We start from the raw sequence: 26544 nt of genomic DNA, 5'->3' as shown, positions 1-26544 counted from the left end.
CTCCCACCAAAAAGTTACAAGTACTATTTTCACTTTCATCTTTTTTTCTTATTCTGCTGCATGATTTATATATGGAGACAAATCAGACTCATCACGGCCTGATGCTCAGCTGAAATAAGTCATGAGAGGGCCACTGGGGGGGTTTTGTTGGTTGGTTTTTTTTGAAGCAGAGTTACGACAGCTCGCACAATCTTTGGACAACATACATTTAGCAATTCTACATTTGTTTTTTCATCATGCTGGTATTTCAGTATAATTCTGAACACTGGGAACGGCTCCAAGTGTCTCAGGTCACTTCGCAAAGTACAGTTGGCATCAATCCCACAGGTCATTCCCTTGGAGGGCTTCCCAACATCTCAGGAGCACCCAATCAAAACCTCTAAAACTACTCAAAGACATCAGTTCCCACACAAACCCATCATCTGGTGATTTGTGCCTGTCAAGTTCTGAAGAAAGAAATCCTGATGCCTCATATTCAGCAGATTAATGGGTAGAAAGAGAACACAGCATCTCTGCCACACTCCCAGTGCTTGACCCAAGCGGGCTGGCCAGGGAAGAGGTAGCAGCAGACAAGGCTGTGGCAAGAATCAGGACCCAGTTTTGCAACCGTTAACTCCTGTCCCACTGAAGGCTGTGGGTATGGGGCAATGTCCCCAGGCCAGACCCTTATCACCCGTATCTGCAACGAGGCAACAGGAGCTACTTGTGCCCTTGTGCAAACCAGCCACTTAATTGCATGGCGGCTGGGGAGGGGGGGAGCGAGATCGTAACAGTGTGTTTATTTTTGTCAAGCTGGCAGGGGAACAAGGCACAGGTTTGCACGTGAGAGAAGGGCAGGGGTCACATCAGGAAAAAAGGAATAATGACTTCTAGGTTTGGGCATCGCCTGGCACCCCAGAGCCAGCAGATTCCAACTCTTCCAGCTACTCATTCACAGCCAGGAAATACCGTCTCTCTCAGTCATCACTCAAAATAATAAATACGTATTTATAAATTGCATGCAGTCTGTTCCCCTTCCACAGGGCTGAGCAGAGCTGAAATAAGAGCAACACAACCCCCTAATCATCAGAATAGCTGTAAAACCAAACGGGAACCACAAGTCCCACACAGGCAAGCTCAAATAGTACCAGGAAGCATCACCAGGCATCCAAGAAATTATGAAGACAACTGGAAAGTTTCTCAAAACTTTAGATCTATTCTGTCTTCCAAAACAGGGAGAGGGAGACCTTTCCCGGGTCATAATCCCTCAAAAGAGGAGACTTCCTACTCCATCACCAAGCAGGCTCTGCTCCAGCCATGGAGCACAGGTGTCAGGTTGACGGCCTGGCATAAAAGGAGGTCGGTGCTGCCGGCCCCGTGGACTCAGCACTGGGCAACGCACAGCCAAAAGCCTACGCAGCGAGCAGGAACTGAGCGGAGCACCTAATAAGTGGATTTTTTTTTTCTTTAATTTAATAAGTCTCAGCTATCACTAGCAGCCAGTGCAAAGCCTCAAAGCCAAGCAGAATAATACATCCTCAGGCTTTTGTATCCCAGCTTGCCCTGATGGCTTCTGTTGCAAATCAGTTGTCATAGCTAGAGACTGGACTTGAGAAGCCGATTAAACAAAGCTTGCCCTGCTCCTGCCTGACGCAGCGCTCCCTCGTCCAGCTCCTCATTAACGGGCTCATGGATATCCACTGTGACTGCTAACTCTACTGGCTATTGAAGGGCATGCACCATGCTGGCAAGAGGCCGGATCTGAAAAAAATCCAGCTTTTCCAAGCAGTCAGAGCGGTGTCGCAGAGCCGTGTGGATTGCTGCGCTGGAACCGCTCTCCCGTGGCGGGTGAGCTCAGGCAGCCAGTGATGGGAGCGCAGCTGAGGTCAGTCTGCTTGGAAAAAACAGAGGGCACTGGACCAGCAGAAGGGCCATCACAGCTTTGAAGGTTTGCTGGTACTGCTGTCCTCTGGCAAAGTCCCCAAGAAACCAGCCTTCCAGTGCAGAGGGACTCAACTCAGACATGGAGAGCATCCATATCCCTGTGCAAAGAGCCTTGGCCAAGAGCTGATCAAACAGACACAGCGGTAAAAGTAGGTCCTACTTTCAGGGAAAAGCAGAACATTAGAGACAAAGGGTGGTATACATTAGCCCTCTTTAAAATAATAATGATACTAAAAAAAAAAAAAAAATCTCCATAGAAAACTCCCATTGGCTTCATTAAGGCCAGGATGTGACCCAAGCTTGTGGAGTTGCCCTGAGGGAAAGGATTTAGTCTCACTCAAGGGATGCCAAAAAATTTAGCAGAGCATCCATAATCACCCTGAAATGTTCTCTACTAGCAAAGCATAACGGGTTTATCATTTATTTCTCAATTAAGTGGTGCTTAAGTTGACCAGGGAGTGGATTCCTATTGTACATTGATTAGCCAATAAAAATACATTAAAAAGTCAGACTACAGACAAGGAATGTCATCCCTCTGCCAAGCGAGGTGTCCTCTTGGACAGGCGGCTGTACCTTCTCTCAACCTCTCTGAGCAGTTCAGCTCTTGTGCAAAATGCTTTTACACCACGAATGAATTCCTAATGCTACTTGTAAAATTACTAGGCACAGCCTTGTTAAACATTCATTTGGAATTAAGACAATAGATTTAAAACAAGAAACAAAACAACAAAGCACGTGAGCACCAAGTGCTACGCTGCATCAAAGCTAAACAAACAGAATAGTCCCTCAATGACTTATTCCCCCCACCGTTACTCCAGACCGTCCAGCCCCACTCTCTGCACTCACAGCATCCCACAGATCAATAGCAAGGCTCACTGACTGTAATGGGAACAGGATCACACCCCTTTCCTTCCAGGACAAAAGGTACAATGACTACAAGCCATTAAGTATTTTGTGGCACCATTCAATGGCTGTATTTATGCCATATACGTAGTTATGATTATCCCATGGAATAATGTTCATTTATTTCAGCAACACTCTGACAAACTATATTTATGCTGCACCTTTGGCCTCCTTGCTTGAACTCTGCTCAGCAATGTCGCTCAGCTGGGACTACTTCTAACATACAAACCCTCCAAACAGCTTTCAAACCACCAGTGTTTCTTGGATATTGTTTTGTTTTTATCTACTACAAAAGGGCATTTTCTCGCTCTCCATCCTTCCACCCTCCTCCCCTTCTCCTCTTCCCCCTCAAGCTGTTGGCCAAAGAAAATCAAGGATTTTAAGTTACATTGCTTGCATGCCCTCTGTGAGCATGTGGGGTTGGCCCAAGAAGCTGCATTCCACCACTCAGCTGGGGAAACCGCCTGGCAAACCCTGGCAGAGAACCCGAGAACCCCATCGCTACCTGCAGCCTCCCAGGAGCTGCAGGGGTGCCTAAATGACCACCTAGGGATGTCACTTTAAAAAAGTGGCCTTAATTACAGGCATCCCCATACTGCACTCACACAACAGCTTCCCTATTGTTCCAGAATTGCAGGTTTATGGACAACCAGCAGAATAAATATTAATGCTACTTCTGTACTTCTCACAGAGAAAAAAAGGCATAGATACATACCTACATTTTAAATGTATCTATATACGCATGCACACAGACAGATGTTTATAAACCCCTTTGCTGTAAACAAAAAGGCTGGTTGTCTGAAGGTGTTATAAATGCCCTTCAGAGCTCATTTAGTCTGGTCTGCATAATGTCACCAGTGAATTTGCCACTTGTAAATATTCCAAATTTACACCAATAAAATCTTCGCAGCAACCAGACAGCTCTATATATATGTATACGTATCTATCTATGCACGGAGCCATTAACATCCATTCATGGTTTGTTATTCTTGTGAAAGATCCATAGGGGAAGGGAGGGACAAGAGGGGAAGTCCAAACCATGTGCCCTCACAAAGGACACTGAGCACTCAGTGAGCTGGGAAAGTGGAAGCTCACACCCCAGCGACAAGACAGAGCCGCCCCACACCACTTTTCTTCATTTCAAAACTGAAAGCATGGCAGAGATGAGAACGTCAAGGAGCAGGGAGATAAATGTAGAAACTGAGGTCGTGTCATGCTCTCATAAAAGGCCGGGATACACCTACAGAGCCTTCCTTATGACTGCCATATAAACATTACACTGGGGCTGTGTACAGGAGATTAAACAGGAGGGGAGGGAAGCTTCGTATGTGTCATGCTACCAAAGGTTATTTTAGGATCAGCTTAGAAGCTGAGTAGTGGGTGGCAGCTGATTATATTACCACAGGCATATTTAAATATCATGGGCCCAAACTCTCATCAGGATCTTTCACAAAGGGCTGTAGCTACACCGTGACTTGAGCTTGAAACTTGGCCCTCGGAGCAGCCCACTTGCCCAGGGCTGTGGTGACCCTTCCCGGGTGTGAGCTCTCCCTCAGAGCAGGACACAGCCACTGGCACAAGCAGTTTGGCTTAAAGGCCCCGGTTTGTTCAAGGAATAACATCAAAGAATATACCTGAGCCTCCAGCAGGTTTTTCCCAGCATGGACCACCCCGCTGTACCATGAACCACAGTGAACCATCATGAGCACACAGTATACCTGCGGACAGAGCACACGCGGGTACCACACAGGCAGTCCCACAGCCATGTCATCACCAAGTTTTGTTGTCCCACCAGCCAACACCAAACCACAGTTTACCTGCCTCTGTGCACGATAAGTCTCAGAAGAAGCTCAACCACTACTTTCAGAATTCCAGCTGTCAGTGGATCACATCTTGATGGTAACTCTGCAGTTGAAGGAGGGCTCTGGAGGAGCACAGTTCAGCTCACCATGAATTCAGAAAACTCATACGCAAGGGACTTATCTCTGCTCACGTAAGAAACATCTCCGTTCTCCCACACAAGCATCTGCCTTCACAACCGTGAGCCAGGAGAACAACACTACCTGGCCATCGAGACATGCCCATGGCTTTAGATCACCAAGCAATGCTGCAAGTCCTGTCTTTAAATGGCCTAATACCAGGTGACTTGGAGGAAGCCACACAGCAGGTTCACACCAAGGGTGACCACTGAGCAGAGCACCCAACGGCAGTGCTGTTCTCACAGACAGACAGACAGGCCCTCCTCTAAATAAGATACTCCTAAATTATAAGAAAATAATCAGACACTCAATTCTCAAATGTCATGACCTCAAAGTTGCAGAAAAAAAAATAATCTTACATATACACACACACGTACATACTTAATATATGTAGACACACATATAAGTATATATTATAGGTATTATATTAATAGATATTATATTGATATTGGTGTTACATAGATTCTAGATGTTTATATATATTATTATTGTTTGTGTGTGTATATATATACACACACACCAGATATTAATATTTTTGCTATCAATCACTTCCAGATTTCTGCACCAAACCCCTGGTTCATAGCCAGATCTATTTAATTGTTTTCAAGGCTTACAACACTGTTTTGCAGTGCTGCCTGTATAAAAGCTGCAAACATTTACTGAAGCTTTTAAAGAGAGCTTTATGTGAAAAATGAACTGTTACCCTGAAGAGCAGCTAATTATACCTTTATAAATTTGTAGCTGTTAAGCCATCCAAAACCAGTCATTTTAATTCAGATGTAGTTCCTCTGCCATTTTTAACTGCTCCAAGATTTTGGTACCTATGACTACACCGATGGGCTTATTTGATTAAAACCCAGTAATCCTGCTGCAATTCTTGGATGAACCATTCTGTTTGCCAGGTTTTGCAGGCACAGAACTGTAAATGAAATCTAAAGTCTAGGACTCAGTTTGGGTGGGCAATGCCCCTTCAAGTTGTAAAAGCATTTGAACCACACCAGATGTTAACAGCTCCTCTGGCTTCGTTATCTAATAGGACATCACTTTGAGCACAGTAGGATCATTCCCCTGGTTTCGACCCTGTATGCGAGTTAGAATCAGCTAATACTGGACCTGGGTCTTCGTCGGGATCAGGGAGAGCAAGATGCCAGGCAATGCCCACCTTGCCTGTTTAAGCACCCAGTAAAGAAACTAACCTTGCTACCTTAGCAGAAAGGAGTTATTTAGTTGCACAAAAGGGGCCTCCAGTGAACTCCAAGATGATCTACCCCACATAGCTGCTATTCAACAAACTAAACACAAGGTATGCTGTAGTAACTGTACATAGCATAGAACAGACTGAACAACACAAATTTCTAAGGCAGGTACATAATGTTACTAACAAAATAACAAAACAATAGAAACAGGTGCAAACAACAGAAACTAATGCAAGCTATATTAGTAAATACTGTGAGGAAAACCATATCAACACCATTCTCATCTTCCATTAGTTCAGTGTGTAAACACTCATTTAAAAAAAAAAATTACCTTTTAAAAATTATTATCCAAGTAGAAGGAGGAAATTACATCTTTCACCCATAAAGTTTCATCTGTTTCAGCAAAATTCACCAACTGCAAAGAACCACCAAAGAACCACTAACCTACATCACCTGCCAGAAAGAAATAAGATCACCTCAACAGTTTGCAATGTAGAGGTTAATCTACTTAAAGTTTTAGGACACATCACTACTCATTATCTTAGTGCAAGTACACCCTTTGGCAGGAGAAGGTCACACTACCTACCGAAGAGACCACCACCTATCTCCAGTGGACCACACTGTGACACCTCATTGAAAGACTATTTTTAGCCACCTTCCCAACAGCTTCAAATCAGTGAGAAACATTTCTTTCCATAACTTCAAATTAACCTTTATTAAAAGAACTCGATTGTTTCTCCAGTATAAGCCAGGTTGCCTGACAGTATTTGGAAAGTAACTGATCTTCCTCTGAGCTCCTGTGCACACACAGTTATGTTGGTGCATAAACAAGACAGGGAACTACCAATTCCTCTCGATCAAACAGTTCCATACCTGAGACTCCTGCCATGCTACTCAGCTGAGTTACTGCTCATTGAAAAAGAACAGCAAGTAACTTCTGACCCATTTCACAGGCAAGGGCCGTTTTCTCCCCTCCTACATAAACTGAAATGCCAAATACCAAACCTATTTGTAGCAGTCAAGATTAGTTCTAACAGGTGAATCACCAAGAGGATAAACTGATCTGAACATTTATCTAACTACTAATAATCATTCCTACTTATTGGTTTGTTGGACCCCAAATGCACGGAGTACTTAAGATAATAGAGAAAGTTTGATCCTTGCCTAGAGGAACTGCCATGAGTAGAAAAGGAACCAAAGAAAGATGAAACTGCAAAGGAAACCAATCTCCATTTGCAACCGCTTGTGACAGCAGGGATGTGGAACTTGGCTTTCATTCTGCACAAACCTCGCTCTTTTAACCTTTACTGGAATTAACCCAAAGGAAGATGACCCATTGCTAGATATTCATGCAGTTACACCAAACTTTAAGTCTCTGAATCAATGTAACAGAATACCAGAAGGAGATGCCTTAACAGACTCTAAGACCTCATCCTCTTGGCTTTTATTGATGTTCTTACCATCTTAAGAGGGTCACCCTGGAGACGTGAGACTGTAGGTGACCTTTGGAGCCTACACACATGTTCAGCTTCACAGAAAAGAAAACTGGAGTGTCAAACAGCCAAACTCCCTTGTTTTTTCTCCTACCAAACAGCGTACCCACATGAACATACATCTAATGCAACTTATTGATTGTATCAGGGTGCAGCGGGGGTTGGTCATCACTAGCACCACAAACCAGCACAGTGTCCCCGTACCTCAGTTCCATGCAAACATTCAGGTTTAGCTGTGATCACTCTGAAGGCAATCAGTGTGCAAGATTGTTACCAACCAGCTTCGTGCAGCTATACCTTGAAAAGTGACTCCATGAAAGTGGTATGAGGGTGAGGTAGGGAGGAAAGAGGAGTGTAGTGTTTATTTCCTTTTAACTTTCCATTTCATGTGTGTTCAGCGCCATGTCTGAACATGTTCAGACATTTCTTCTCCTCCCCACTTACCCTTCTTCCAAATGCCTGTCCTACAAATTATATCTGGGATCTAAAAATTAAGCTGAATTCTTGCTTTCTCTTTCTTATGCACACAGAGTAATACAGAGACTTTGCAATCCAAATTCTGCACTTGTGTACACCTGCGTTAACCCCATTGTCCTCAAGTTATTCCCTTAACAATGGCTGTGGGTTTGTACAGGTGTTGAACAAGCCCCATAATTGGAATTTAACAAACAATTCCAACAGCAGGGGGGGTGGGGAAGAAAAGAGCCAGAATTCAGCTCACTCCTTATGGCATTAGCTAATGTGTTCAAGGAGCAGGAAAAACAAAAACAAATTTAAAAGGTATTTAGGCATGTGCAGATGCTGACAGGCAACTCGCAAGATTTCCAAAAACTGCCAGTTTTCTACTTTGATCCACAAACCACAGCAACAGCAAGGAGTGTACATGAAAAACTTTTGCTTTGAATTTGCACCACCTTTCCAGTATTCTGTTTAGCCTCCTTCCTGCTTCACAAAGTATTTTGTTTCCAAATGAAACTTTGTAAGCTCCCCCTTGACATCACAAATTTCGGCCACAACCTCACATGTCCAAATGCACAGACCCAGCTGGGCTGAAGACAGTTCTTGAGGCAGTTTACGTGGAGGTGGGCTTGACATACATGCAGGACAGGAGCTGTATTTGCACCACCAGCTCCCAGGAAGGGAAGCCCCTCCAAACCGCTTACCACTGCATTAAGAAACAACCCCAGTGGGAAGCAGAAAAGCAAAAAGAGGCCAGGCAGAAAAAGCAGGCATGAGGACATGCCACACAACGAGAAGACATTGGCTACTTTGCATCACTGCCTCAACTAAACTCAACAGCTGCTCTTCTAGGCTGAGCTAGACTTTACATAGCTGTAAAATCAAATAAAAGCTTTCTGCTGCTGTCATGAGCTCCTGCTTGTGACCACAACTTAAAATCAGCTTCCACCCTCTTTCTCTATATCTCTCTGTGTAGCAAGCCATGGCCAGGACATTGACTGTAGATGTAGTTAGGCTTTGTTGCAATGGATAACTTGGTCATAACATTATAACAGGAAAGGTTGTCTGGCTGGAAAATGAAAGAGACCAGTGACTTTATAGGGCCAGCAATTACTCCTTAGTGATGGAGAATTACTACAGAGCATTCATTACTGAAGAGATGCCAGTTACTGACAAATTACCAAACTGAGAAATTAATTATCAGCTGAGAAAATAATGCACAAGGGATAGGACTGAGAAAGCCATGTTCAAGAGAGGTCCATAATTTGCAACAAGTACATTCTCATCAACAATTAGTCCTGGTACAATTAGTACCGCACTGGGTACTCTTTCAGGATGGCAGACAACATGACTGGTCTGCAAACCATCAATGGTTGAGACAAAATAGCATCATCTAAAAATAGAGACATTGTTCAACCTGACCATGACACTGTCCAACACAAAGACCCGACTCTATGCTCCAACACTGAATAAGCAATTCAAGCTATACTGCCAGGAAAATCGTTGTCCCCCAACTCCTCCTTGTGCCTACAATACGACTTCTACATGTTGAGAAAACCCCTCCCGTATTCACGCACCACGCTTGCAGACGAGGCAAGCAAACCAGGGGACTGCATGCTCTGAGGAACTGCATACAGAAGTGCGCTTTGCTGAACATCAACAAGCATTTTTGCAAGGCAACCTCCAAGACAAGCAATTTTTCCACAGCTTTTTCATGCTAGGGGCCAACTCTGTGAAAAAACTAGATGTTTTTTTGCTCAAACATAAACAGATCTAGCCAAATTCTTCATCGCCATCATCCAGTGGAAAATAACTGAGGGGGGTGGAGGTGGAGGGAAAAAAAGAAGAAAAAAAAAATCTGCACAAAAACTGCACATGACTTCTGAGCTACAACTTTCACAGCCATGAGTATTTATTAGCTTTAACAATATTTCCGTAATCAGCAGCAAGACCTTCCTTTTTCCTCTGGTTTGTATCTTAGGAACCCAGTGCAGATGCTGGCTGATCCCAGGTCTCCAGGAGAGAAGAAAGGAGGATGAATGCAGCATACAACACTCACAGGGTCCCAACAAAACAGGGTCCCAACAAAACATCTAAGCAGCCGTGCCACAGGCCTTGAAGGCAACATGATACAGAGAAACACAAGACAGGGCAAAGACATCAGCCCAAAGGGCTCTTCTCGCTCTCTCCTCCTGCCCCCTACCCCGCATTCACATGTAGTGGTGAACGAAGGGAAGAAACACAACACTGACTAAATGATTAAGTAAATTGGCCAAGGTCGCTACCTCCAAGCGTTTACAAAGCAGAGACCCTACATTACTTCAGGGAGAATAAATAAAAGGTAATCACAAAGCCTGAACAGCTAAGTAAATGGACACCAAAATCACCAACATTGCACCCAGGATGATTACTGAAGAAAACCAAGGAGCTTAATATTTTCTTTTCTTTAAAAGTAAAGGCGTACAAGAAATTTAGCAGTCACATTTTCTTCCTTGAGCAAGAACACCCACACTGCTCGCCCGCTTATTCACTCCCATTTTTCTCTGTGCAGGGTCTGACCAAAAGGATCCCAGACCAAGGTCTCCAGACGCTCCTGCATCACACACAGTAACAACTCTGATTTTTATAGTTTTATTTGGCTTGTTTACAAGGCTCAGCCTCATGTAATCTGCAGGCTTGATCCTTCTCCTAATAAGAGCAATGGAAAAACTTCAGCTGATTGCGTAGTTCTGGACAGACCTTGCAGTGGCAAGAGGATAAACTTTAAGGGTCCAAGCCTTATTCATTCACTTTTCTTGCTTCCACAAGTAATCCTATTAAAAATAATGGGACTGCTCCTAAGAGTCAAAGATGTGGGATCAAATAAGAGAAGAAACTGACTGAGAAATATTTGGGGTTCCCCTTCCAGCAGAGCACAAGCACATTTCCCAAAGCATACTCTTATGTCTGTATATCAAATCAGAGCACCAACAAAAAACCAAATAAATAAAAGAAAAACGCCTGAAAATGCCATTCAAGGCAGGAAGAAGAAACCCAAGTCCTTCTACTTTTAAAACAAGGGCAATCGAATGATGAGTAGCTGAAAACATGGCCACACACACACACTCCTTCATATACACATACATACACAGAGGCAGTTCATCAGAAGTGAATCAGAGAGAGAAAGATGAATTTGAACCCTTTATCCCCTGTCCTTTATAAAGGCTGCCACTCAGTAAACGGAGATTGCTCTAATTACTGTGACAATTCTGCACCCCGTTCAAACAACTTTTGTGTTCTGGACAGGTTTCTCCGCGAGTTTGAAATTCTTGGCCTGAGAACCACTCTTGTCTAAAAGAGGTTTCTCGTTGCAAGCGCAGAATGCAACACTAACAAGTTGTCCCTCTTTTCAGCTCCTTTCATTCTCCTCTTTTCCAATTGCCTGATTCAGGGCTTAATGGAAACTTGTCAAGGCTTTTCTTCCCACAAACCCTGTAGAGCCCCAAGGCAATCTGTGCACAGAGTAACCACAGGAATCTCATATTGTCAATTAAAATTGAATAGACACCTGATAACCGAGTGTACGTTCACAAATAATATACATCGCATGCATGTACACAGATGTGCCCACGTAACCAGTCGGATCCCCACATTCGACACACCAGCAGCACAGCGACACAATTCGTGTTTACAACCACCCAGCTACACCCAGGTTCTAGTTTTCACTTTTTAATTTCATATTTATGACATTTAATTTCATATTTATGACATTTAATTTCATATTTATGACATTTAATTTCATATTTATGACATTAAAAACAAAGTACTTTCAAGTACTGTAGTTGAGCAACAGGTTTCAATGGAAAATAAACTATACGTGTACCAGGCATTTGGCCTTTAATAACCCTGGGGATTGTAAAGATATTTAGCTGCTATCCAGATAAAATAAGCTCTGTGGATATTCTTTACGCAGCAGCTTTGTGACTGGTACAGTAGTTATGTTTGTGACTAGCTCCTGTAAAGTAACTTTTTTTTTTTTTTTTTACACTGACATAGGCATGTTTTAAGCTATATTTTATGGTGTAGTTTAAGCATTAAGAAAAAGTCCATAAGAGAACGTAACAGGGATTGAAGTAAACTGAGACATTTGGTTAATAACATTAAAAATCTCAAAAACTTGACTTCCAGACAGACAGCTATAATCTGTAACTCCTTCGAAAGGGAGAAAACCTTTTTGCCAATGTCCCAGAGAAAACAAAGGCAGAAACACTGATTGCCATCTTATTCTTCTGATGTGTTTGTTCAAGGTCATACCTTCCCCTGGATTCTTTATTATTGGCAAACATTCATAATAGCGTAATTTCAATAGCAGTCTGTTCAGCCTGGGTGTAGATCAATGCAGCATCTATATGCCATCTTCTAGACCTTGTCTATGTCATAGCGGCCCTGGTTTTATAAATCTCTTAAACCTAATTAAACCAATGTAAACCTCTTACCGTGTATGCTCCCAAACCAGTTCACTGGTTTAACCAAGTTAAAATTATTCAGGCTAGGGTTTAAAGCAGTTCCAAGAGAACCTTTATTAAATATTTGCATCAGTTAAAAACAGAAATCAATGTAGTGGCTTGTCTCTAGAATAGAACAGCCTATAGCCTCAGTTTTTTTCCAGATTATTTAAGGAATCATTGACTCCAGTGAGAGTCTGGATGTACTCAGAGAGGTACACCCCCACCTTTTCTTGCTCTATTTTTCCCTTTCCTAAAATAGGATGATTTGTTTCTATTGTATCAACATCCAAGAATCTTTCATATTCCCCAGAAAGTCCCTTTGCACTATTTTCAGTTTGGCATTTTCTAACTATTATTTCCCACATCCTTTTGGATTTTTCTGGTGTCTCAGCTGCATCAACATTACTAATGAATTAAAAACCAGAGACCGATTGTGTTGTATACAGCATCTTTCACACCACAGGACCGGTCTGGAGAGCCCTACAAAGCTGTGAGATAATACTAGTCGAGCTCAATTATATATTCCTACTTGGTAGCCATGAGGCATGCAATTGTACTTCCCACAGAGCCTAGGGCATTAAAACCTGTTCTGCCAAGAGGGGGAAACAGTTAGGCAGGACTAACTGTATCGGTAGGACTAACAAAACGGTTATGAGACCTTTAACACCACAGAGTCCCTCCTGAATTCAGCCTCCCTTCCTGGCCAAATACCTGCAGAAGTTTGGTACACAAAATATCTGACCCCCAAAAGAAGCTGCGCTCCCATCTTCTCCCTCCTTGCACTTCCTTCAGCAAGCAGCAAAAACATTTCAAACAACACAAATCCATTCTCCGCTCACCAAAGCCTACTTGTCTCCTGTAATTTCTATCATTTTACTGTCATCATTTCTTCTTTGCTGAAACCAGCAGCGTATGAGTCAGAGAACAATCATTAACTTTTACAACTTCCATACAAATCCACCTACTCATATTAGAAAAGCAGTATTGACATGCAACACAGCCTCAGATCAAATCCTGATTCTGCCAGGATGCTCCGCACTTCTCTGGGAAAGTCAGACACTGCAGAAGCAGGGGCTCGTTTAAGAGCATACCACTGGAAACATAACTTTTTTTTTTTTCCCCAAGAGTGAACGACACCACAGAACCAGCAATATATCAATATGACATTTAGTTGAGTTTGGCTTTTTCAATACCTTTATCCACTTTTGAAGAAGTTGGCCGTTAGTTCAAGACACACGGGGCCTGATCCAAAGCCCTTCATTATTAATAGAAGCCTTTTTTCCACTGACTTCAATGGATCTTGGACCAAGCCCAAGGAAGACAAGATTTCACAGCAGTAAGAGTGACACACATTCTCCGCATTCAAAAAAAAACAATACACGGTATTTACGATGTCAGTCTGTATAGTGTAGTTTTGTTTGTGTTTTGCTTTTTTAAAATAGGCTCTAGGCTGTCGGATTAATGCACCCAAAAAGTCTCTTTGGAGTTGGAAGGAATTACAGGGAGATACAAAATGCTATGGCGAGGTATATAATATTCCCAGCATTTACCCCAATGAGAATATAAAGGCACCCACTATCATAACACTTCTTATAAGTTGCTGCAGCCACACTTTAAAGTGTCCCATCGTTATAAGCTCCTCTAGGAACAGCTACAGCATTGCCCATGATGAATTAATTTGTGTTAATGTGGCTATCACGCACATTTCCATATGAAACCCATTGTTCTAGAGCATTAATAAAAACCTCACCAAGTGAAGTAACATGGTACCCCTATATTTAGTTTAAAGAAATTCAAAATAAATACATTAAAACAAAATTGCTAATATCTTTAGTACATCATAATTGGCACAGCAAGCAGAAACCCAGTTATCTTCTCAGTACATATTTATAGCATCACCCTTCCCCATTCATTCTGCATTTTCTTAGAGAATCTGCTGTACCCTACATCTGCAATTCATTGACTTTACAATTTACCACATGTTGAGATGGAGAGGTCTCAGCTCCATTTGAATCACTGCACAAATATGCAAGTGATTTATCGTTTTAAAACTGAAGACTGCAGAAGAACGACTCCACTTTTCCTGAACATTACTCCTTCTGGCAGACCATGAACAATTACAGCGCGTACTAATTAAGCTCTGTAAATGTGCTGTGCCCTGCTAATGCCTACCAGGCCTCAAATTTAGTTGCATGAAGCCAAACTTCAGCCAGCGACTTAACTCATTCAGCACTGCCCAGTTGCCTGAGCGTGACCCCACGCAGAATAAGGGTCGAGGGTTTAGCCAACCTAAAACAAAGGCGCGAGACTGAACAGATTTTGCCGGAAAGAATTGGAGGGGGGAGATGCTGGAGGGGGTGGGAAGAGTCTTGGGAACCAGAGGAACATCCTTGTTGATAACCTGTTAAAAAGGTACAATACCACACCAGCTTTGCAGCGCGGTGCTGGGGGATTCGGATCTGTCCCTGCGGGCTAATAAGTCACAGTGCTCCATTGATTAGGGAAATGCATAAAACCTTCAACAAAACTGTACAGCTATTTGTGGAAGGGCCAAATTGACAGCCACCTCTTTCTTTTTTTTTTTTTTTCCCTTTTTTTTAAGTCGGGTTTTACATGACTCTTAGAAGAAAAACATATGGGCAAAGGAGCGCAGCTTTCCACCACACACATAACCCTGCCTTTTTCTTAAGTTAGTCTCCACACACAACAGTAACCTACAGGGAACCTGAAATCAGCTGCTGGAGAAATTAAAGCTAAAAGTAATACCTAGGCATACTTGAGTAATCGCATTATCTTGTTAAAACATACACACACACAACATAGACAGGACAGCAGCACTTCCAATCTGACTGTCCACTCTAGGAAAGCATGTTTAATGGGGAGTGAGCCGAGAATAACGAGCTTTGCTGAGTAAAGCACTGTTTCTCCTTAGGCCCCAGACTTTCCTGACACTTAAGAGTCAATCTCCAGATCCCAAGCTTCCCCTCCAACCATCCTTTCAAATACCAGCAGTCCCCCCACCCCCCCACCCCCCAAGTTTCTAGGATTTTTCCTCCTCGAACTCCAACATCCCTCCTTTGTCCTCCAGTTACTCTCCAGCAGCCTCTGCTCTTGCTGTGTGCCCCCCCCACCCCACCCCCGGTTACCCCCCTCCCCCCAGACTTCACCCTTGGCACGTCCCCCTGGTTCCCCTCACCCCTCCACACTGACCTACACATCCATCCCAGATTGACCCTTTCCAGCAGGACACAGGGCTTCTCCCCTAAAAACTGCCTTGAACCCCAACACCTTAGTTAATTCAGCACACGTTCTCCCTTAAGGTGGGCTTTTGCCTCTTTTTAAGAGGCCCCGTTTTACACGCACGAACCAGTCTGATACATGTATTTCCAAGCATCCACCTTTTGCATAAAATCTGATGCAATTTTTTTTTCCTCCCAGCTCAGTGGTATGTGAGAAAATTAAAGGACGTTTCCAGGTGTCATCTGTCTTTAAATGTTTGCTTGTGTCGGTATCTAGGAAATACTGCACAATATCACTGAGACCTCTATAAAGCATATGAGCTGGGCTAAACTTCTTCCCTCCTTCACCCTGGCTTCGTCATCCGCAGCCCAGCCTTTACAGCACTGCAAGTGTTAATTATAAACTTCGGAGCCTACTTTAAAAAAAAAAAAAAAACCACACAAAAAAAAACCCCCAAAACCAAAAGGCACAAACATAAACCAGCAGTTGAGAGGAGGAGCAGAAATATTCTTTGCTTTTGGGTGGGGAGAGAGAGGATTTCCATATCTCCCCCACACACCCCCAGCACCACACTCCATCTCTCATTGCTTATAATTAGTGAAAGAAATTTGACCCACTGCCAGTGTCTGTGGACCTTGGATATTATAAGGCCAGCGTGGCGTCAAATATCTTAACATTCATAAGTGTTATAGGCTGTAAATAAACCCCATGGATTTATGACCCTGCGGTGCTTGCCAGCAAACGACTGTGGCACATTTCTTTCAGCAGACCTGTCGAGGTGCAAGTTTGCCTTTGGTTGTAAAATTAACCATTTCCTTCACAAATGTGCCCAATTAGAAGTCAAAGTTTTAAGGCTTACTTACATATTTGCCAGGACGCAGTACTGAGGAGACGCCCGGGGAACAGAGCTTTAAACTTACCCCACCACCAAAAAAAAAAAAAACCCTCACAAATGCCCCCAAAGCAAAACTTCTCACAACGGCCCCAATGTGGGAGCACAGTGTCTGATTTCCCCCCAAACCCCAAGCTGGCAGCCCCACCGCTTTTATATTTATAGGTGCCCCTCGCCAGCCCTGGCTCATTTTTGGCTGCTGGGAGGCTGGGGGGGAGCAGGCGGCTCCCCCCGAGCTGCGCCTGGAGAAGGCTCTCCTCCCTTCCCCCAGGATAATGTCATCTGCTTCCTGTGTAGGAGAGCATTTGCTAAATCCAGGTTGTCTCATGCTTAACTGCCAATAATCCAACTTCCACATAACTCCCAGACAGCTGGGAAAAGGTCCTCAGAGTTTTTAGTCATGGTACAGAAACACACGTCCACACAAAAAATCTGCAGCTGTCCTTTTTCTCTACACCACATTTTTTATCTGATTTTGGGGCCCAGTCATGAAAATCTTGACAAATTTAAAACATTTTTACCTACATTCTGGTTTACAAGCTCCAATGAAAGCTGCAACATACTCCTCCCCCCCCCTCCATCTTCAGCTGACAAATCAGCACATATTTGCTTGAACAAAAAACGAAGAGGAAGGAGGAAAAAAAACCCACCCTACTCAACATCATCAGTCCATGTATGAATGCATTCAAAAAACCTGGAAAGGCATCTACTGTATTTTTTTTTTCAGTACAGATCAGCCACTGGTGCACCTATTAAAATTGTTCGATTTCCAAAGCAAATATTATTTTTAATGAAGTGCAGTCCTGCAATTATCCTGTACACTCAAGTTAACAGTACTGCATTATATTGTTTTGCAAGGTCCAAGAAACATGAAACTTTTCTCTAACTAATTTTCATAGCCCCCTAAAGAGAAGCTGATTGATTAAGCAGTGCAGCATTTGCTCCAGAATGAAATCTTATCAGAAAAATAGAGAAAGAGAGAGAGAGCAAGAATTAAAAATAAATCAGCTTCTTCACCGAAAATGAGTTAACAAACACAGTCTGTTTGCCATTGTACACCAGCTATGCTAATGCTATAGCAGAGTGATTCAGCAATCTACCTAATTAAGCATGAGGAAAGTTTCTTTATGGAGGTTGCATTTGATTTACGCCACAGGATCATCAGTTCTTATTTAATAGCTTGTTTTTAAACAAGTCCAGAAACTTTATTAAAAGCATGTCCATTCAAATTTTTTTTAAAAAAAAAGCAAATAATTCACTCTCCACTTAATAGCTACGTGTCATAAAGTACCAAAGTGCTGACATATTAAGTTGTATCTACATTATTAAACTAGTTGGTGGACGTTAATACTATAATCCATACTGCAGACATTAAACCTCAACCATAAAGATTAGTAAAGAATTAATATTGTCACATCGAGGCTGAAACCTTAACACGCCAGCCATAAATATTTCTGAAGGAGATGAAAAACAATTAGCATAAATACCAAAGAAGGGCAAGAACACCTGTTCTTTTTCAGTGCGATAAGCATTTTATTGTTCTCTATTTAAAATGTAATGACCTGTGTAATTACAGTAATATTACATTGTATTGCAAGGGCTTGGAATGTCACACTTTGAAAAGTGTTGTCAAAACAATTGGAGGGAGGGAAAAAAAAAAAAGGACCACCATTAACCCTTCACACCCCAGGGTCTACAGCTTTTGTATCAAGAAGGATTATGTTGTTTGATTCAGTAGATAAAGGAAAACATCAATTTTTCGAGTTAATTAAAGAAAAAAGTTTCTTTCTGAACGCAAAATCTAGGTGAGGGGGCTACTCTCCACCACAGCTATTCCCAACTCCCAAACTTCAGGGCCAAAGGCAAGCTTATTCCTACAGTCTTACTCAGCAAGCAACAATTTAGGGGAAAGGAAGATGCAAAAGCACTAGTAAAAATAAAAATATCTGCCAGCTGGGTTTTCTCAAAACACAATGCAACCATTTGCTCACCGAAAGCATTAACCAGGACCTAAATTTAGGGTAAAAATTAAATACACCATCTTCTTCATTTTCCAACTCTGAAAGGAAAACATTCTCCTTTATTATCCCTAACAGACAGCTACCCCAGTCCCTCTGCAAGCGTTAGTATGGATCTGGCACTCTCAGATGCATTACTTCATTACTATTTGGCTAGACCTCTATTTAGTCCACATCTATGCTTAAAAGCAATCCACAGTATTCTATCAAAAGCAAGATTAGCATGCAAAACATCTTTGGCTTTTAAAAGTAAAATCATTCCTATCGAGCTTCGTAAAGAGACTGCAGTATTTAAAGCATTATTCTTGAGATAATATTATTCATCGTACGCAGATTTTATGATACTTCATAATTCTTCACATTCCTAAAGCAGTAAAGCAGAAATTGCTGCCCACGAGTTTGCTCTTGAACAGACAATTACAGGTACATTTGCAAAACACAATAATCCCCCTACACACCCAAATAAAACAAAAAGGGGGAAAAAAAGCCAGGGGAAAAAAAAAAACAAACAACAAAAAAACCACACCCACAGACCTTTAAGATTCTACAACAGCAAAAGGAAAGGAAAAGCAATTTTGCTGCATATCTGCATCACCTCTTTACCTTGCATGCTCTAAAACTCAACAAATATGGCTTCAGAAAAAACTACATAAAGAAAAATAAAATTCAAAATTATGCAGAATGATCTATGCCTTTCCAACCTGTATTAAAAAAAAAACACAACAAAAAAAACCAAAACAAACCAAACAAACAAAACAAACAAAAAAAACCCACCAACCAAAAACACCCAAACAGGAGACAGAAAGATCTAGTTGGTCTGGAATTGAAAGCTGGTACAGCAGAGAACTAGAATCCACCTAAAGACAGTGTGTGACGGACAACAGCTATCCCGCTGAATCTTTATAATATTCTGCTCTCAGGCCTAAATAAACAACTTTAATTTTTCCTGGCTATAATTAAGTGGCAGGCAAACAAGCAAGCACAGGGAACATGAACAAGTGAGGTTAAGGAGATAGGAGAGGGTTGCTGGAGCCTGGATGTGGAAATAAGAAAATTGCCTATTGAGTGTGGAAATATCCTTTCAGAATCCATCTGATAACAGGAGCAGGCCACCTGCCATACCAACAATCAACCAACCTGTCATCTTCCGTACAGTACCTTTAATTCACACAAACCCAACATTCCTATGGAGGCCTTTTTTAACTGGGGGGAGAGCAAGGGGAGGAAGAATGCTTCCAGGAAAGCTAACTGCTGAAGGATCCTATCCTCACAGGCTAAGGGAAAAAGGAGCTGTAATAAAGGTAATGATTAAAAAAAAAATAAAAATAAAGAACTGTAGCTGCTGTAAGAGAAACGCTTAAAGAGAAAAGCAGCAGAGGTGTGCTTCCTATTAACCCACACTTGGAACGGGGGAATGCTTTTAAGGTAAAAAGGAAGGGGAAAAAACCCAAACACTACTGAGCGCCACAATTTGCAACAAAGTAACAAAGATTGTTTTGCCATCTGGATCCTGGTGCTCGCAGAACTCGGGATTTATCACCGGTCATCCATATACATGGGGGTGACTGTATTCAAAAGGAAAAATATAATGCATTCAGCCCCTGAATTCCCCTCCCAGTCATTACCATTGCAAACTGCAGTCACCCCTGTGCTACTGTCCCAGGGATCACCTCCTTGCAAGAGGGGCCTTACAAGCCACCAAAATAAAACCCTACCGCAGCCCTAAACATATGCAAAGTTAAAAAAAAAAAAAAAAAACCTTCCTTCCTCCCTCCCTGTCACTCTGCATTTACTAATCTGGGACTACTGACATTTTACTAAGTGAAAACAAGACTGACCCGATGTTTAATATTTTAATGCTTTAAAACACTTGTAGATCTGATACACTGAAGTTGTCCAAGCCCTCAGTCATTAGTACGGTTTCAACATCCACCAAACAGTAGATCTATTATTGCAAATCGCTATCTCGTGTTACCACAAGGAAGAAAGGGGAAAAAAAAAAAAAAAACCAACTGTATAAACACACATGGTGATGGTGGGGACGCTTCAGATTTAGAAACACCCAGCAGAAACAAAACAGCAATGCTGAACCCATTGGTAGGAACACGTAGCGTTTTGTATTCCCAGTGGATTTAGCCGGTTTAGCCCAAAATTTTTTTAAAAAGTCTGTAAAAAGGTGACACTTGAGAAATCTGATGGCAGAGCTGCTCACACCGCGACACTACGAGCGGAAAAACAGCTGGGACTGCAAACCCACCAGCAGATCCCAAAGTTTCCTGGGATCTGGGTTAAAACTTGCTCTATCTCCAGGCACAAGGCGTGCAGCCAAGCACACCCCTGCCACCGAGCCCTGGGCTAAAAAAAAATAAAAATAAAAATAATAATAAAAAAAATTACAAACCCACCCAAAACCAAAAAGCCCAGAAACACACGAGCCAAAAAAAAAAAAAAAAAAGAAAAACAAACAACAAAAAACCGGACGCTTTCAGCAAACTGTTTTTCGGCCAGCACACTTCCAGGAGGAATTTTGCTCGACTTGTTAGATTATTTGGTGGTGGTTGTCGGAGCTCAGCGCGGCGATCCGCGCCGCCGGCCTCAGCCCCCCGCTCGGCTCTGCCCCGCGGCGCCCCCGCAGCGCCCGGCACGCACGGAGCGCGCCGCCGGGCCGCCTGCCGCCGCACAGCCCCGGTGAGGGCCCCGGCCCCCCGGCCGCCCCCAGCCCCGGCCCGGCAGCGCTCCGGGCAGGCGGGGCCGCCGCACCGACAGGACCCCGGCCCCGGGCCGCCGCGCTGAGGCCGGGCACAACTCGCGGCGCCCGCGGCCGGGAGGGGCCGTCGCCCCGCGCCGGGCACGGTGAAGGCGCCGCTCCCGCAGGCCGGGGGCGGGCAGGAGAGGGTTAAGGGGGAGGAAAGGGGAGGGGGAGCCGGCCCAGCCGCCACGGAGGAGGGCAGGAGGCGACGGATCACTATGGAAAACGAGGAGTTTGGAGGAGCGGATCCAAGACTCGGCCGGGAGAACCCCCCCCCCCTCCTCCCCACGGAAGGGGAGAGGGGAGTGATGGGGGGAGCCGGGGGGGGAAAAAGCAACTCCTCAATTATTTTTTTTTTTTTTTCATTTATTTCTAGTTTTGTTCTGTGGCTGGATTAGGTGTTGCTTGGATTTTGTTTGGGGGAGTTGTTGGGGGTTTTTTCTCCCCACCCCCCCGCAGGGGAGATTACGAGGGCTCCAGAAAACTGCCCATAGAACTGAAAGTTTTTTTTTAAAAAAAAAAAAAAAGGAAAAAGTAAAAAGGGAAAAAAAAAATAGGAAATATGGCGAAGTGTAAACAAACCCCCTCCCGCCGCGGCCCGCGGAGTTTGGAAAGTTTGCTGCACGGCGCGGGGGAGGGGGCGGCGGCCGGGGCGGGCGAGCGGGGGCACCGGGGAGCGCGGCGGCGGCGGGAGCCGGGGGAAGGGGGGGAGAGGAGAGGAAAGGAGAGGAGGGGGGAAAAAAAAGGCACTTACCGTTCTCGCCGTCGGAGAGAGCGATCCATTGGGCAGATACGGGCTGCTGAGGTCGGGGATCATTATAAAGGGATAACCCGGGTATGGTGGGCCCTTAAACAACCCTCCATCTTGCCTCTTCGCAGCTAACATGGCGGGGGAGACACGAGCGGGAGCGGGGAAGGAAGGGGGCAACAGGGGAAAGAGAAAGGAAGGAAAGGGGGGGAGGGGGGGAGGAAAACTTTTTTTAGAAAGTGTCCCAAAAAGAGGAGCCGGGCGCCCGGCGGAGGGGCGGCGGCGGTGCGGACGGGCGGCGGGGCCGGGCCCGCCGTACTCACCTTCCTCCAAACTTTCCCGGGATTTATCTCTGAAAGTTTCGGACCGAGGCGGGGGCCGCCGCTCCGCCTGGGAGCGAGCCGGGGGTCGGCGTGGGGCAGTTGGGGAGGGGGGTGGTTGGGGTGGGTGGTGGGGTGTTGGTGGGTTTTTTTTTGTTGGGGGGGGGGGGGGGGAGAGAAGGGAGGAGGGAAGGAATAAAAGGCGAAGGAGAAGAAGGGAAAAGGTGCGGGGGGACGGTGGAAGGGAGAAACAAACAGAACAAAACAGAAGGCATCGTTACAAGTTGGTGCCGCGGAGGAAAGTTGGGCGCCGGCGGGAGCGGGACCCGGCGCGGCGCCCCCGGCCCCGGCCGCGGCCCCGGCGAGGCAGCGCGGCCCCCGCCCGCCCGCCGCCCCGCAACGGCCCCGCGGGGGGTTCCCCCGTACCTCCGAGTCTGAGGAGCTGTTTTGATTCGTTTCTGATTCATTGACGAGAGACGACTTGACATCAGCTAAATCCCTCTCGGCCGAGGAGTTCTCGGAGATCTTCTCCTCCTGCTCCCCTTCGTCTTTGAAAGAGATCAGTTCATCGTTGGCGCCCAGGTCGTCCCCTCCACCGCCGTTCAGCTGCGGCATTTTCCTCCTGGCTCACCCCACCAGTAGCAATTTTGCAAAAAGGGGAAGGGGGAAAAAAAACCAAGAAAAAAAAAATAGGGGAATGGGGGGGGGGGGGGAAGGAGAAAAGAAGAGGGGAGGGGGGGGAAAGTTTGCACCAAAAAAAGAAGAGTCCAAGGTGAAAGTTTCTTTTTTTTCCCCTTCTTTTTCCTCCTGGGGAGGGGAAAAGAGGGAGGAGGAGGGGAGGGAAATGTCTCTTCTTTGCTCCTTTGCACCAGTGACTTTAGGCTTCTTCCTTTCCTTCTTCGGGATTTTCTCTTTCTTTCTTCCAGGGAGCTGGTCGGCGTGCACTGCGCGCACACGCACTCGCACCCGCGCACGCACTCACGAAAAAATTAATAATAATAAAAAATATATAGACGGGGGGGAGGGGGGGCTTGGGAGGGGGGGGGGGAAATAATGCAACAAACAAACCCAAGAAGTCAGCTGTAACGGGGGGGCAGCCGCCGCGGATATTGGGAGCCTGTGCCGCTCGGGTTTGAGTGAGTTGAAGTTGGACTGAGAGCTTTTCAGTTCAAAGGCGGCGCTGATTGACAGATAGAAAAAGGGGGATCGAAATCCGGAGGAACGGAGAAGTCTGGGATCCGGGATTATTGACAGGGAGCGAGAAACACACCAGGCACTTAATGAGATGCAGGAGGGGGCGGGGGCTCCCCGGTGACGTCTGCATAAATAAACAGGTCTGGGGCGCGGGAGGGGGAGGGGGAGGAGGGTGGGGGAAGTAGGAAACTAACAATGATCCTTTTTGGCATGGGAGCGGGAGGGGAGGGGAGCGGGGGGGCCGCCGCTGGGGGGGGCGGCGCGCAAAACGGGAGGGAGGGCAAAAAAAAAAAAATTAAAATAAAAAAATATTTTTTGCGCTGTAGCTGAGAGCTGCAGGACGGGGGGAGCGAGCGGAAAGCACCCGAACGGGTGCCCCTGCCCTCGCTCCTCGGCAGGCGCTAACTTTTGCATACTGGGCGTTAATAAACATGTCATCTCCGTGCAGCCCGGATTCTCCTGAAAGATGTGTGCCCTTATTATTTGTGTACATGTGACTACAGGGTGGTGGGGTTCTGTGCCTTTTTTTTTTTTAATATTTTTGAAACCGTTAACATTTTTCTTGCTACTCGTTGGAGGTAAGAAACTCCAGTCCTAATAAACGCTATAATATAGTAAAAGCCTTTTTTTAAGCAGCACTTGCGCCTTGCATTTCTGGTGGTTATAACACGTAGGATGAAAATGTGCGAGATCACTCGCACGGATCAGATATTTCCAAATTATCTTATAGTAAGGCAGCGTATTTTTTTTGGTCCTTGATGTTTAAAAAAAAAAAAAAAAAAAGGGAGGAAAAGGAATGTGACTGCTAGGAAGTTAATTAGCATGGCAGGACGGAGAATCAAGGACTCCCAGACTTCAGAAGTGAAAAGTTGTGATGGCGTAAACATCACGCTGGGGAAAATCAAAGTGAAAGTGGGCCGGTCCCCGCGGCTGGGGGGCGGGGGTGCGGGGGTCCCGGCGGGCGGCGGGGGGGTGGCGGCGGAGGTCCCGGCGGGGCAGCGGGGCCGCCCGCCCGGCGAGGGCGGCTGCGCTCGGGCTCGGGGCTGCGCCTTCGTGCAGGAGCGCCCGGCCGGGGCTCTGCCTGCACGGCAACAAAATGGGGAGCAGAATAATGCAGATGCGAGAAACGGCATCTGTTACCCGAATATAATGTGGTGAGGGGAAGGGGAAAACAAATTGATCTTCCAGCAGTGACAAATTGTAACAATGGACGAGTCAATTGGAAACTTTAACATGGGCACGGAACAAAAGGAGGGGAGTGGGGCGGAGGGGGGGGGGGGGGCAGAGACAGTAATTTCAATGGGAATTAGTAAATTGCCTAATGGAAATGGTGTTTGAAAGCAGGGGACGGGCTGTACTAAATAATCCAAACATTCCTCCAGAAATCTAACCTGCTGCTCATGTTAAGGGCCGTGCAGCACATAGGGTTTCCAAAACAAAGCCAATTTGTCATGCAATATTTAGAGAGTTTGGAGGTTTCAGCTAAACTGTCTTCTATAAAAAGAATAATAAAAATAATAATACAGAGATCATCAAGGCTAACGCAAATTCTCAGGCATTAAAAAGTTCACATAGAAATTTGCATACTAAAGGCAAAGATGCAGACAAAATAGAAATAAAAAAATCACTGCAACTTACAACTTTAATATTAATCAGTAAAGCAGAAGTAGAGTGAAAGGAAGCATGAAAAGAAGTAAAACAAATGTGTACATTTAATCAGACAGGATTGCATAGGACACAAAGAACAGGGCTAATTAGTCTCAGCAGGTAGGGACTAACCTTCAGACTTCATAAATAAATAAGTCTGTGAACAATGTCTAAGTGGGAATATGGAGAGAAAAGGGATTATTTCAAGACACCAAGTAAAAAACATGACTAATGAAATACTTCACTGTTAACTCCACATACAAATGTATTGAACAGTTTCTTTTTCCACTGGTCTTTTGACTAACTTGGTTTTTACTTTTGGAGATTTTACTAAATCACTGTCTGTGGGCATGCACACTCCCTGTTTGCCCCTGATTATGTACATACTGTCTTTGCTAGCTAGTGCCTTGCAGAGCGACACCTTAACAAATAGTCTCCATTTTTGTTTGCCTTTTGATTTTTTAAATGCCTTTATATCCCAGAACAATATGAGATTTAGAAATACAAATGTGACAGACTCTCTTTACTTTGCAGGGCCATGTGTTATAATTTGATCCAAATGAACAAAAAACAGTTGCACAGCTTTGTTTTGTTTTCCCAAGATCTTTTTACAATCTGCTGTGGATTATTTTTTTTTCCAAAAAGTACACTTTTGTTTCAGTCTTGGTGTAGTTGCTAACCACTTACTAAGTAAGCATCACCAAAAACGGTGTTCAGGACAAGCCCAGTCCTTGCCCAAAGCTGGTTGCAGAAGAAGAGCCTTACATGTGTGAGTAACATTACTGACAGACTATTCGTGAGGGTGATGACACACCTGGACTCCTCACACAAGTAATATTATTTGCATGACTAAATGTCGATTAGAAGGGAGCTCGGTGTTGCTCACCCCAATGCCACTTGGTGGTCCTAGGTACAGAAGTTGGCTGCTTCAGGCTGGAAGGCCAAGGGGCTTGGAAGGCATTGCCCATGCACCTTTGTCCACCTGGAATTTTGCCACTACAGTGGGCTCAGAGGAACCCCAGGAAGGGCTAGAAAACTGCTTTCTGCCTTTCACGGCAACATCAAGTTCTTCTTGGTGTAGACTTTCAGGGGGTTGTTTTCAAACTGCAGCTTATAGCTAGCTTGGTTTTGAAGCCCAAGTGTTGTTGATGGTTACTAAACCAACATGGTCTAATTAAGGTAGTACAAGTCGCCTAGAATAGCTTATGCATCTTACTTGTATCATCTTCCTTTATGTAACAGTTCTAGTTTCACGCTTGGGAAGTGAGATCTCTCCAGGGGTCAATGGCATCTGTT

At 44.5% G+C, this 26544-nt stretch overlaps 1 protein-coding gene across 29 annotated transcripts in view; it reads right to left on the bottom strand.

Annotated features, from left to right (window-relative positions):
- Positions 1-23733, bottom strand: part of TCF7L2 (transcription factor 7 like 2) — a 181651-nt gene extending 157918 nt beyond the window's left edge. For 22 of the 29 annotated variants that reach the window (XR_005106119.1, XM_037399718.1, XM_037399723.1 and 19 more), the window contains exons 1-3: positions 22834-23120; positions 22411-22477; positions 22094-22218 (exon numbers count right to left, since the gene is read on the bottom strand). Coding sequence is in view for 28 of the 29 variants with exons in the window: in XM_037399718.1 (XP_037255615.1) it covers positions 22094-22218; positions 22411-22477; positions 22834-23022 (381 nt within the window). In the remaining variant the exon portion in view is untranslated. Of the gene's footprint in view, positions 1-22093; positions 22219-22410; positions 22478-22833 lie in introns of all 29 variants that reach the window. The other 7 variants (XM_037399726.1, XM_037399711.1, XM_037399734.1 and 4 more) reach the window with 1 other exon arrangement.
- Positions 23734-26544: the final 2811 nt, after the last annotated feature.

The sequence above is a fragment of the Falco rusticolus genome, chromosome 9 (genome assembly GCF_015220075.1).
Source record: "Falco rusticolus isolate bFalRus1 chromosome 9, bFalRus1.pri, whole genome shotgun sequence".
NCBI classification, from domain to species: domain Eukaryota; kingdom Metazoa; phylum Chordata; class Aves; order Falconiformes; family Falconidae; genus Falco; species Falco rusticolus.
This window is presented reverse-complemented; position numbering and strand designations above follow the sequence as displayed.